At 43.2% G+C, this 12,616-nt stretch overlaps 3 protein-coding genes and 1 long non-coding RNA gene across 5 annotated transcripts; 1 reads left to right on the forward strand and 3 right to left on the reverse strand.

Moving 5' to 3' along the window:
• Positions 1-17: 17 nt before the first annotated feature.
• Positions 18-3,003, reverse strand: r3hcc1 (R3H domain and coiled-coil containing 1). The gene is made up of 8 exons (XM_052076798.1): positions 2,986-3,003; positions 2,258-2,445; positions 1,912-2,049; positions 1,069-1,510; positions 824-999; positions 664-734; positions 383-478; positions 18-246 (listed from the first exon to the last, which is right to left on the reverse strand). The coding sequence occupies exons 1-8, from the start codon at positions 3,001-3,003 to the stop codon at positions 119-121; spliced, it is 1,257 nt and encodes a 418-aa protein (XP_051932758.1). The 3' UTR covers positions 18-118.
• LOC127607468 (golgin subfamily A member 7-like) lies at positions 2,879-5,329 on the reverse strand. Of its 2 annotated transcripts, none has more exons than XM_052075815.1 (6): positions 5,232-5,329; positions 4,748-4,870; positions 4,522-4,674; positions 4,166-4,267; positions 3,886-3,949; positions 2,879-3,651 (listed from the first exon to the last, which is right to left on the reverse strand). In XM_052075815.1, exons 1-5 carry the CDS (start codon positions 5,238-5,240, stop codon positions 3,902-3,904), a joined length of 435 nt encoding a protein of 144 aa, XP_051931775.1. In that variant the 5' UTR covers positions 5,241-5,329; the 3' UTR covers positions 2,879-3,651; positions 3,886-3,901. The 2 variants fall into 2 exon arrangements, with proteins under 2 accessions (XP_051931775.1, XP_051931774.1); XM_052075814.1 differs by lacking the exon at positions 5,232-5,329 and adding an exon at positions 5,077-5,203.
• A 661-nt stretch (positions 5,330-5,990) lies between these two features.
• rplp0 (ribosomal protein, large, P0) lies at positions 5,991-8,491 on the reverse strand. The gene is made up of 7 exons (XM_052075797.1): positions 8,326-8,491; positions 8,059-8,234; positions 7,424-7,511; positions 6,941-7,087; positions 6,545-6,730; positions 6,327-6,467; positions 5,991-6,195 (listed from the first exon to the last, which is right to left on the reverse strand). Exons 1-7 carry the CDS (start codon positions 8,470-8,472, stop codon positions 6,043-6,045), a joined length of 1,038 nt encoding a protein of 345 aa, XP_051931757.1. The 5' UTR covers positions 8,473-8,491; the 3' UTR covers positions 5,991-6,042.
• Positions 7,465-8,181, forward strand: LOC127607470 (uncharacterized). Its single transcript, XR_007964082.1, has 2 exons — positions 7,465-7,606; positions 7,925-8,181. It is a non-coding gene; the product is annotated as an uncharacterized LOC127607470 (long non-coding RNA).
• Positions 8,492-12,616: the final 4,125 nt, after the last annotated feature.

Genomic DNA, 12,616 nt, shown 5'->3' on the forward strand with positions numbered 1-12,616 from the left:
GTTTCTGTGATAAAAGCTTTGTGATGAATGCTTTTTAATTTGCTGAATAGATTTTTTTTGTCACATGAGACTTATGGCTTTTCTCGGTTCAATCACCTGCATTGGCCAACACTTTCTGTCAGAAGCTCTGCCCTCGTCCACACCCTCGTCTGCGCCCTCGTCCATTCAGGCCCAGAGCTCGGGCCACCATCCGCCTAGCAACAGCGCTGTCTGTCTTTGGACGCTCCTTCACCGGCTGGATGAACTCTGCACAACACAGTCAGTAGCTTACTCAATAATTCTATAGCCGCTTAAAGAAAGGGGAATGGTGCAACATTTGAAAAGACGACTATCTCGTAAAGAGAGATGACAGACAGGAAAGATTTAAGAAATATAGTTGTACCTGCTCGTTGAATGGCTTTGCCTTTGGCCTTTTTGCTGCCTTCAGTCAGCGTTCGAGTCTTCAGCTGAGGGTTGCAGATGGAGAGGGCATGCAGAGCTGTATTAAAACACATACACAAACAAATGTAACCTTAAATTTTATGACAATTAAGGAATATTCCTACTCGGCAGATTCAAGTCACTTATTATAAGCGTTACAGCTCACTTTCTGGTGCAGCTTCTATTCATATTTATTGTTGGTGTTTGCTTAACCACTACCGTAATATCTGTTCGTGATCTCACCTGCCGTTTGTGTGGCGAAAACACCCAAGGCGTGCGTGTCGTCCACCCACGTGATCTTCATTCCGCCATCGCTGATACAAAACAGGAAAATATTGCTTTAAAGGAGCCCCGGGCTCACTGGTGAACGTTCAGACTTAAGAACAGGTGAAGGATACCTCACCTGTACTCAGTGAAGGCACCCAAGAGATCATCTGTTTTGAACACGGCAGGGAAGTCATAGATCTCGATAACGTGGCCAAATTCCTCAGGGGTGATGAGCACATTCTCGTAAACGGAGTAGTCATTGTATACACGCTGCACGGTGAAAGTCACAGCTTCCAGCAGGTGTGTCTTGATCTGAGCGGTGAAATGCACAAAAACACATTGAAGCAAAAATGTCACCAAAAGCATTACGGGTGGTCCAACCTCTTCAATCAGGTCACATGTGGCAGATTCATTCCCGTCATCCTGAAGGCTCATTTCACTCAAGCGAGAAAGTGTCTCGTCATCCTGATGAACGCTCAAGTTAGCTTTCCCTTCCGTTAATGTGTCAGCAGTGCCATCTGCTCCAGTGGGAAGGGATTCTTCTTTTAATACAAGTGACGACTTTCCCTCAGACGAGGAACAGGAGTTCGATAGACTGGTGATGAAGGCTGAACAGGTCGACTCCTGGACTCCTTGGGAGACTTGTGAGTTTTTGCTCTGGAGACTCTGCCGAGCAGCTCTTGGGGTGTAAAGCGCCTTGTCTGGCCTCCTGGATGATCTGATTCGAGTTGATTTGGTAGATTGACTTTCAGGACTTTGAACAGGCTGTTCATCCAGGCTTGAGTTGCAGTCTGCATCATTGTGTTCTTCCTGTGCCTCGCCTCTACAAAACAAATGTCCTTACATAGGCTGAAAAAGAAAACCACTAACGGCCAAAGTGCACACATGATAACTATATTTTAGGTTTCCCAATGAAATAAAAATTGTAAAAAATATTCTAAAGTAGGAAAACATTATGAAAAATACAATTTTCTATTTTGTTTTTTTAATGTTGAATATTACATCAACTACATCAAAACAAAGCCTTATTATCTTTGTAAATTGTTGGGAGTTTTTGCGGGGGGTTGGTAAAGTGCTTATCCTGGATCTCATAACAAATGTGGTGACGGGCTGCTTTGTGATCAGCTAGTGGAGTACAAATAAAATACTGTTGTTGTCATGATTTCATGCAATGGCGAATGACGTCGGAACACATCCCATTGATCTCCTGCGGTTTGTGCATACCTGAGCTCCGAGGAGCAGACGACCACCTGACGACACCAGCTCTCGCCCACAGAGAAGGTGGTGAGCTCCGGCAGCTCTTCGACGGTCTTGTGGATCAGGTATCGTAGTCTGCTGGGTAGAGGTGGGAACAGGAGTACACTGGAGGTGGGGACACACAGGAGCCAGGGGGATAATACAGAGGCAGTCGAACATCATTAACGTTTTGACACGACACTAAACACAGCTCCCATCCATTTTGAACTAATGTTAATTTGTAATTCTTGGTTAATGGTATGCTTTACTTATTTGTCACACAGTATATCCATGTCAGAATGCGTACTAAAGATGTCATAACCAATACATTTACCTTTTGGGGCTACTCTTCTGGTATGTTTCCAGCTCATCCAAGACCTGGTGCACAAATTCATGCTCTTCCTTTGAGAGATAAACTCCGTCGTAGCTGGGGAACGCCAGTGTGGCCAGAAAATCGAAGTGAATGTTATTGATCCAGCTCAAAGGAGGTAACGAAACGCTAATGACTGACCTGAGAGCATGCTAAGCTAGCAATTGGATTTGAAAACGGTACTTAATCAGTCTAAAAGGAAGTAGTCTTAAGCGTAACTCCCGCACAATTCAATTAAATTGCCTCAATATATAAATACATAAGTAATTTAAAAAGTTTGAAAATGTTATGTCCGTGAAATTCACCATTGGTAATGTTGGTTTCGTCTCTCACTGTAGTTCCGGGACGGGTGTCGAGAGCAGCCAAAATTCATCCGAGTGGAAAAGAAAATGAAATTCCATACATATGAAAAAACAATCTAAACTTGTGCGACCGTTGCATTTTATTAACGACACATACATAGGTATTAAGCCAAGAGTTCAATATATTTGCCGTCTACTACAGCAATGTTCAAAAGTATGGTGCGTTCTAGTGGTGTCTTGCAGCAGTAAAGTTAACTCAAAAAGGAATAAACAATTAAAATGCTACGTGTACATGTACTGTTTATTCACGTAACATTCATTAAATGCTGAACTGACTAAAAAGGTTAACAGTAAAGGCCATTAACTGAAATCAAGGTTTCACAAACAAACCTCGAATGTGGATCCCATGATTAGTGTATAGGTACAGTGAATAAATTTTATGGCAATACATACATGATGTATTTTGTGAGTAAGTTCCATGGAGGAACTCAGTTCTTTGACTCCTGAACTGAAGGAATCCCAGATTTAAATAGATGTGGTTTAATAAGAAAAGCACGACCCCACAACAGAAAGCATGTGTGGAATGTGGAGTGATTCTGTGGTGATCATAAAAACATTCACTAAGACTCAGACAACTTACAAGTCACTTATAAATGGTCTTCTTATAAAAATGTAAAAATATCAAATCATGATAGACAAAATCTACATTTTAAAAATTAGCCCATTAACTCATTTCCTGATGACAAATTACATCCTCACACTTCTGATTTCACAGCAACTCTTGCCATTAACATATTACACACACAAAAATATTCGAGGAACTGCTGTTAATGTTAAACAAATGGCACAAGTTTAAAGGCCCTGTCCTGATCAGCATTATAGATCACCTAGTGTACAATAAGAAAGTCACCACGTGTACGAAGAAAAGGAGACGCAGTTTGTGGAATATACAGCATATAAATAAGAAAACTGAGCAAAGAAACTGTTATATACATTGATTCAGGAGAAGCAGACGTCTGAGTGTCTGTTTGGACACACGATTCGTCGGTCAGCAGTCTGCACACAAGAAATACATGATTGTGTTAGCACAATCAATAAGCAAAATGTAGTTTTTTATTTGCACCATACCCATCTAATCTCATTGCATCTAAGGAGGGAACATCACACACTATATGATATATGATCGAATCTCCACAGTCAAATGCAGTTTCTGAAAATATACTTCAAAGCCAAACAATATGGATTAAACAAACAATATACAGTACATAATACAAAAAAATAAAGCAATACCCTGGGGAGTGGGGTCTTAACTTGTTGGGACAAATCCTCTGTCTTCAAAAACTGTAATTTCAATCTGAAAGATGGTCAATTAAGGACAATATTTAATGTGATTTACAAGTGGATTTTCATGCGATTGTTACACCCAAAATCGCCAAACACGACAAGCACCTTCTGTCTTGCTCCAATGAAATACAAGCTTTTCTAAACAATGAGAAAAAAAATATGTCTTAATAAGAAGTATCTAAGTCCTGTCATTGAGCAAAAATGATTTGAGATAAACACAGGATACGACTCTGAGGCCTCTCTCAATGGGGTCAGTCAGCAGGAGGCTCCTGGGAATGTAGACCTTCTCATTCTGCTCTTTAATGTACCTGGCGACCTTCCTTAACACCTGCACGCACACAGACACACACATCCATCGAGTGGAGCAGTGGTGATTTATCATAATTACAGTTCTATACATAATAAAGTTAGTATATGGGCCACACTGAAAAGAAAAAAATATTACACAATGAGATATAAGATGGGTTGTTATGAAAATAAAGCTAAACATTTGAAGCAATCTCTTGGACCACTCCAGTGACTGGGGTAAGAGATCTGTCTATAACTCACCCGCCGCGACCTCAAAAAAAGAACCAAACTTACCTTTTCATACTGGGTCTCCATACAGAGGAATATGGTGTAGGCAGTGAGGCAGGCCAGGCAGCCCTCTAGGTAAGATTTCCCCCCTAGCTTCTCTGCTTCAGCATACAGGTTGTTTAAAGTCTGTATGGTCTCCTCGAAATGCTGCCTGTCCAGCTAAAGAGCAACAAAAACAAGTGAGGATTGATTCAGTACGGACTGCACACAGCTCCACCAGCCAAGAACGTACCCTGGATTCAAGTTCCGCGGGAAACTTGTTCTGGAACTTGCAAAGAGTTCCTGAGCTGTAGTCCCTCTGGATGAACACCTTGGTGCTGACAACGGGATGTTGGAGTTCCTGTAAACTGTGAGTCTTCACAAACAAATGACAACTTCAATTTTCAAACAAGCAGCGAAATCGACATTCACGTTTTCATAAACGTCGTCATTGTTTTACGATAGCTCAATGACAGCTAAATTAGCTCGTTTGCTTCGTTTTCATTGACTGCTATACAGAGAGATCGCAGATACACTAATTGAGTATTGACACCTCACCCTTGCTAACGAGACTTAGCTTACACTTAGTGTAGCAATTTGGTCGTTGTGAAATACACTACAGTTTAAGTCCGTTGTTGCCATCGCGAACAACAGTTGACAATGTGTCGTTCCCTTACAAGGATATCTAAGACCACTCGGTGTGTTTCCAGTCAGGGATAAATACCAAAATGTCGTACCTCAGCCATAGTGAACGTTTTCCTCCTGTGTTGCTGCGCATCTGTACTGCGCAATCACAGCATCGTAGGCGAGACGTCACTTCCGGTATGCGTCTTCAATTTAAAAGACTCGTTTGATTTAAAGTAGTTCGCATACGCCGGCATTCTTGCATCAGTTTCAGGTCTGTGACGGGATAACAGCATTATTTTGCACCTCTGATGAGTTGAGGTTCAGGTGTCGCAATCCTGTGCGGACTTTCCCCTCCCTGCACTTTAACAAATCACTAACAAATCTGGGTAGTTGGACTAGTTGACTTTAAATTCTCCACTCCCAGGACATTTGTCATTGGTGGTGTACTGACCTTGGGGCTCCTAAATTGCATTTTGCCCCCGAAATTTGAGATAACGCCAAATAAATTGGATCTACATGCACAAGGAGTATTTTTGTTTATCAATTTCAAGTGATTCAGCCCCGTCCTGCCCCCCCCCCCCCCCCAAATCAAATACAAGACATGCCATTTCAAGGATGTGCCCAATTCAGGCTTGGCAAGTCACTGTTCAACTGAGCAAGGCAGACCACAGCCAGCTCAGGCTTTCAGACATTGCTCCCTTCACACATACCTTCATGTACGATTTGGTTTTACGCAAAGAATTTACAGCTAGGGTGGGTAAATCACCTTGAGCAATAATTCATTTGAGAAGACATTCAATCACAAGCTATGTGCTCCCAACAAGCCAAGCGAGTCTAATGTTATGTCAGCGACAGAAAAACCGAAAAGCTCTGTTTGACATTTTATTGAAATCGTGGTGTTGATTTATTGTAGGTGTAGTCTTAGTCAAACAGCCCGAAGCCCATGTCATCATCAGATTCCTCAGACTCCTCTTTGACTTCTTCCTTCGCGGCAGCTGGAGCTGCTGCAGTTTCAGCTGCAGCTGGCGCTGCCACTGCAGCAAAGGCAGATGGGTCAGCAAGGAAGGCTTTGACCTGTGGGACAAGAGAATTTAACCTTAGTAATTCAATATGAATCAGCATCAAAAGATGCATCCATTATGCCTAACGACATGTCTTTGTGACCAAACTCACTCATTGACTGGCACACTTTTTAAAATACCAACCTTGTCTGCAAGGGGGAAGGAGTAGTCCGTCTCCACGGCGATGGCAAGGACTCTCTTGTAGCCATTGATGACGGTGTGGGGCACAGAGGCAAGAGTGGGATAGCCAATCTCAAGAGACACACTGGCAATGTTCCTCACACCCTATACAGAAACAATATTTTACATTGAATAGAATTCCATCTGTAGAACACTTGAGCTGACGCAAGCCTTCCTTTTACCTCCAGGAACCTGGCATGAAGGGAGGCCTCAGTGATGTCAAGCACATCGGGACTGTAGACGCTGCCATTGTCATACACTTGTTGGATGATGAGTCCAAAGGAGAAGGGGGAGATGTTCAGCATGTTGAGCAGCGTGGCCTCACTGGCACCGACCTTGTCGCCAGTACTGATCAGACCGACATCACTCTGCGGGAAATGATAGTTAATACTTGCACACGACTTGGCGTAGTTTTGATTGCACTGTACGCTTTTAGTCAGTTCTTTTTAAACTATACTTTCAAACGTCAGAATCATTAGCAAATGCTTTTAATTCCACCAAGCACATAAAGCTAGTTTGTCTTTGAAATACAGTATACAAATAATGCTTGCCTTAGCCAAAGTACTTTTAAAGCTTACCAAAATTTCAATGGTTCCCCTGGAAATCTTAGTTGTGATGCCCAGAGCCTGAAAGAAGGAGGTCTTCTCAGGACCCAGACCAGTATTCTGGGCAGGCACAGTCACATCACAGGGGGCAATGGCTCCAGCACGGGCAGCAGCTGGCACCTAAATCATTCCAGAAGCATTACAGTTTTGCTCTAACAATTGTTACAGTTCAACCACAACTCTACTACAATATGTCTGAAATCTTGCGTCCCGTGGCCATCAGTAGGTTTGGACAGACAGGGATAGCTGAAAACAGTTTTTTGTTCGCAGGGGGAACGACAACACAGCACCAAACTAGCCGTATTGTAACCTATCCTGCGTACTGATATCCAAAATGCTTATTACAATGGCCCGTTTTAAGGAGGAAAAAAACTTAGCTTGCAAATGCTTTCAAAATACTATCAACAAGCTTAGTAGTACTATTTAGTAACAAATGTGTACAAGCATCTGTATTACCTTGTTGGCCACCAACAAGTCCCTGACCTCTGCCAGATCTTCCTTGGTGAAGACAAACCCCACATTTCCTTTAATGTGGGGAAGGAGCCTGTTAAAAGCATACTTTGCTGTCAAAGTGCCAATGTCAGCATTTTTCACATTTTGAGAAACCGGTGTCTGAAACCGTGCGTCTCTGGCTGTCAGGTTTGGACAAACAGAGATGGGGGTGAAACAGTTTTCTGTTTGCAGGGGGAACGACAATACAGCACTACACAGGCTGTATTAAAACTGACCTGCAAATAACTTTTCACATTTTGAGAAACTGGTGTCTGAAACCGTGCATCTCTGGCTGTCAGGAGGTTTGGACAAACAGCGATGGGGGGGGGGGGGGGGGGGGACAGTTTTCTGTTTGCAGGGGGAACGACAATACAGCACCACACAGGCTGTATTAAAACTGACCTGCAAATAACTTTTCACATTTTGAGAAACTGGTGTCTGAAACCGTGCGTCTCTGGCCGTCAGGAGGTTTGGACAAACAGAGATAGCGTGGAAACAGTTTTCTGTTTGCAGGGGGAACGACAATACAGCACTACACAGGCTGTATTAAAACTGACCTGCAAATGACATTTAAAAACTGGTAAAGTGATAATACTCACTTCTCCAAAGCAGGGTTGTTCTCCAGGTGACCACGAATAGCCTTGCGCATCATGGTGTTTTTACCCATTAGCACCACAGCTTTGCCACGCAGAGAACAGCGGATGGTCTGCATTTGCTTGGAGCCCACATTGTCGGCTCCGACGATGAAGCATTTTGGATAGTCATCCAGGAGTTGCTAGAGGGTTTTTTTCAGAAGACAGTCCGTAATGAATAGGAAAGGCGTAAAAACGCATGAAAAGTCGGAATGCTTACTAGTGGGTACCTACGATGATTTTCAGGAAATAGTTTGACTTCCACGTGGCCCTGTCTTCCCTGGGCATCTTTGCAGTGCTTCCAAGGATTCGCTTAAGAGCTGTTTTAAAGACAAGGTTGTACCTGCGGCCAAAGAGGTATTGTTTTAAAACCTGAATCATCACATCATTAACACAGCGCTGTTTATGTTCGGACTAGTTACGTCTTCCGTACGATATGTACTCACACAGCGCCCCCTAAATGTTTAGAATGTGACATTGCACTTCTTACATACTTTGTGTTACAAGCTACATTAGGCTGGAATATGCGGCGTGACTCTTTAAAACAAGCAAACCTAACATGTCGGTCGTAAGTTATTACCTTTACATGTTTTAGATTTGAGTAAGACCAACGTGACACGTGCTCGACTGCTAGCGCTCGCTAAGGTTAGCCAGCGGTTAGCACGCTAGCGGTGTCCAACAGGACTAACTACGTTGCCGTACTACTCAACACGCAGTTGAAAACACGCAAATGCTCTCGAGACATTGAAACAGAGACTACAACTATTTCTAGATAAACTTTGTTTATCTAGATCAGGACGTTTTTTTTCGATGGCTTGACTGTCAGCAGGACATGGCTTACCGCGTTTAGGGCTGCGTAGAAGAAAGAGGAAGTCGACTCACACAGGCGGGTTTTATAACAAAGACTTTGACCAATCGTGTTGGGCGTTGTAGGCATGACATGGTTATTATTGGGCAATACAAATGTCAATCATTTGTGAGGCAAAAGGCATTTAAAAAAATAATCTTTATTGAACAAGTCAGAATACAATTCTCAGTAAACAGAAAACAAAACGAACATGTTATTAATACATACACATATTACAAACGTTGAAACAAAAAGAAGGCAACTTTTGAGGCTGATCCAAAATTTAAAGTAAAAAAACTATATCAAAAGGTTTTTTAAATGTGATTTTTTTTGGGTAATTTTTTTTTATTAACTTCCTATACAATACAGTACAGAGCAGGATGCTCTATACTACCGCCCGATAAGTGGCGGTAACGCACCAATCGTTCGGTGTTTTGGAAACCACAAAATAAACTACACAAGAAGAAGAAAACGTTTCGCCCGATGCTGAAGAACAGATGAATTTCGGAACTCATGGCAGCACGATGAGAAGTACTTCACGCGAGTTTCCCAAGATATCAATATTCTTGTTGATCCAACGTTCAGCTAATGAATTGATCATTCGTCGACCTAATAATGCCGCTGCGCCAACTTCCAGGAGAAGTGTGGCTGCATGTATTGTCATATCTCAGCGTGGCAGACAAGCACAGCGTCCGGGCGACATGCAAATACTTTAAGCAATTTGTTGACTGCGGATTGCTGTGGAAAGATTGGACTATAATTCTGAGTTTCCCGAAAGGTTCTTACAGCCGTCAGTTTTGGGAGACGCTGCGTCGTAGGAAAATCAATCGCGTGGTGGTGAGGAGCACCAAGGAAAAGGACTTGAAGCAGTTAGCTCGTGGTCTCCCGTCTATCACCTCCTTGGTTGTGGACATAAACTCTCAAGAGAGTTTGGGCTATTTGAAGTACTTTCCCAAATTGACGCATCTGACTGTGAGGTACAGTTCCAACTCTCTTCTGCTGGACGCCTCCACAGTGTGTGAAGCGGAAAAGATGACGCATCTCAGCATCTGTCGAGTTGAGTTCCCCTCGAAATCCAGGCAACGCTTGGATTTTGTTTTCCAAGACTTTGTAAATCTGACATCTCTGGTGTGTCATGGCACAGGGATCAGTGCGCCATATATTTTAACGGAGATACTTTGCCGCCTTCCTCGACTGAAACATCTGTCATTGACCTGTGGATGTGGTGTGAAAGGACAACGAGTCCCCACACCTTTCCCAGGAGAGGCGACACTCGGACTATCCAGTTTGGAGCTCATTCACTGTGATCATTTATTACTGCGTGAGACAATGGCGCTACTGCCCAACTTGCAGACACTGGTTCTCGTCTATATGTATTCTGTTTACGACGTTCCGTCTGAGCTGCGGCTTACTGCCAGTGAGGACATGAAAACATGGCTAGGCGGCCTCCATCATCTGTCAACCTTGGTCATCAAGTTGGGTCCGCGCGTTCACAGTTACGTCCGCTTCATCCCAGCTTCGGTGAGCAGGCTCACGCTGCGTGTTCCAGGACTAAACTCGGGGGAGTTTGCGTCCGTTGCGTCGCAGGTACCCAAACTCCTTCACCTCCACGTCGACACCTGGCCCACACATTTGGGAACACTAGCTGCTCAAATCCCTCAGCGATTTCCAAAACTCCAAAGTCTTAAAGTCCGAGGTGAGCATGTGTCAGAAGAGGACTTTTTAGGCTTTCAGAAGATGGCGGACCTGAGGTATGTGGAGATGTTGGACAGCTCGCCTCAATCCTCGAAGGTAGCTGCAAAACTCCAAATGCTCACCAACTACAGGCTCCGCGTCACAATGTCACGTCAAAGAGATATTTTGGAATGTCACTGCAGCTATTAGTCACGTTTTTAACGCCGAAAAAAACACTTGACACGTGCATACGAACTGCATGACTAAAATATGTATTTAAAATAAAGCGACCACACCTCCACTTGTACTGGATCATGTCGTTATTTATAATTGCATCGTTTGTAATTGCACCCAGACGCAGTTTTGCCGACTACGCGCTGATAATTTCTTACTTTCTCCTAAAACAGTGCTGGAATCACGAAGAAGGGTGTCCTAGCACCGTTTGTCCGCTAGATGGGGCCCTGACTATTCAATTCAGTTACGATCTGTGGAGAAAAGAGCGGATGAATTATAATGAAGATAATTAGCAAGCTTATCGATAGCATGTTGATAGGACACCTGTGACGTTGGTGGATTATCTCATATATAATTGCTAAAATATCTATTTTTAGACACGTTAATGAACAACGTTTGGCGCTACAATTGTATAATGCCTGACATTTCTTTAACGTCATGTTGACAAACGGGCATATGAACAACCAAAAGTCACAAAGCAATGCCAGAAATAGAACTCAATTTATTTGCATTGGTTGAATTCATCAATTTGTAATCAGGCCCCACATAAGCGTACATAGCACCCAAGCAAGCCAAAGCTCCTTTGAAAATAAAATTCGTAAGCATCACAAAATGCTCTTACATATTTCGCTTAATCTCATTTAAAAGTAGAAAGCTCGTTTACCTCGACAGGCGGAAACTAGGAGGTAACTGTATAATCAATTCCTGTTCATATTTGTAGGCAAATCGTCTAACTGAAGGTGCAACATGGGGAAAAGCTGTGGACTTTTAAATCAGCAGGATGTGTCCAGTCATTGCCAGTTAAAATATTCACCAAGGGGCTTTCCCACGCCATCCTCTTCTGCTAAAGTGTACTTTTGCGCATTTGGAAAGTAGATGCAGCACAGCAGACAAAAGTCTCCCTGAATTCACACCAGAAAGGCTCACATCACAGGAAAGACCCACACAGTGTATTCGACCTTATTGCATTGACACATTTGGCACGTTGCTTCCTCCGATTTACAACTACAAAACGTACATTAAACACCTTGCACAGTCTGTGATGAAAAGTCAGCACGTGGGCGGAAATTAATATAAAGCGAGTAGCCCACAAAAACCTGCTACCGTTTGGCACTTGTAGCAACCACATAGAGTTTTGTTGGTTGAGAGAAGAAAAAAAAAAACAGCACTAGGTTTTTTTTTAACAACAAGCTAGCAAGTGTGTTTGTGTGTGCATGGCAGAGAACAGGCTGGACTACCATCAGCCTGCATGCCAGTAGAGCCAGCTCTCTCCGCAGCAATGTGAGTTACAAATATAGTGCACTCCGCTTAATAGAACACCATTGGGCCGAAGCGCTTCTGTTCTACTAAGCGGGGTTTCTATTAACCGGAGACACTTTATTAGGTACACCTTCAGACACGTCGACGACCAAGTTATGCACGCAGAAAAACCCCTGCTGACGAGTTAGAAGAGATATTTCGACTGTGGACGTCCATATCTTTAATCAAACAACAAAACAACAACTTTAATCAACTTCAGTCAAACATCTCAAATCACGAGAAAAATTTCGTTACTTTTGTCTGGAAACAGGAGTCCGTAACTTTGCGGTTGACTTCCCTCTCAATGCGCTGGATAAGAGGGAAGTCCTGGAAACCGCGGGCGTACCTTCTGAGAATCCGGCAATGCATCGTATCGTCTGAGTATGTCCTTCTTATCCGCAGGTGATAGCCCTCGTCTCTTGAATGAAGTTGAAGCCATTGTGACGTGCGTGTGTCTATGTGTGGAGTGAG

This window comes from Hippocampus zosterae, chromosome 9, assembly GCF_025434085.1.
Source record: "Hippocampus zosterae strain Florida chromosome 9, ASM2543408v3, whole genome shotgun sequence".
Lineage (NCBI taxonomy): Eukaryota > Metazoa > Chordata > Actinopteri > Syngnathiformes > Syngnathidae > Hippocampus > Hippocampus zosterae.

Coding starts and splice junctions, on each gene's coding strand:
- LOC127607468 (XM_052075814.1), bottom strand. CDS start 5,136: ATGGCAACAACGGACTTAAACTGTAGTGTATTTCACAACGACCAAATT. Junction 4,675..4,747: donor CCGCGGAACTTGAATCCAGG/GTACGTTCTTGG, acceptor GTTGCTCTTTAG/CTGGACAGGCAGCATTTCGA. Junction 4,268..4,521: donor TGGAGACCCAGTATGAAAAG/GTAAGTTTGGTT, acceptor GTGTGCGTGCAG/GTGTTAAGGAAGGTCGCCAG.
- rplp0 (XM_052075797.1), bottom strand. CDS start 8,472: ATGATTCAGGTTTTAAAACAATACCTCTTTGGCCGCAGGTACAACCTT. Junction 6,731..6,940: donor GGGGAACCATTGAAATTTTG/GTAAGCTTTAAA, acceptor CATTTCCCGCAG/AGTGATGTCGGTCTGATCAG. Junction 6,196..6,326: donor CCTTCCCCCTTGCAGACAAG/GTTGGTATTTTA, acceptor CTTGTCCCACAG/GTCAAAGCCTTCCTTGCTGA.
- r3hcc1 (XM_052076798.1), bottom strand. Junction 1,511..1,911: donor GTCTGCTCCTCGGAGCTCAG/GTATGCACAAAC, acceptor TTTGTTTTGTAG/AGGCGAGGCACAGGAAGAAC. Junction 247..382: donor CAAAGCCATTCAACGAGCAG/GTACAACTATAT, acceptor TGTGTTGTGCAG/AGTTCATCCAGCCGGTGAAG.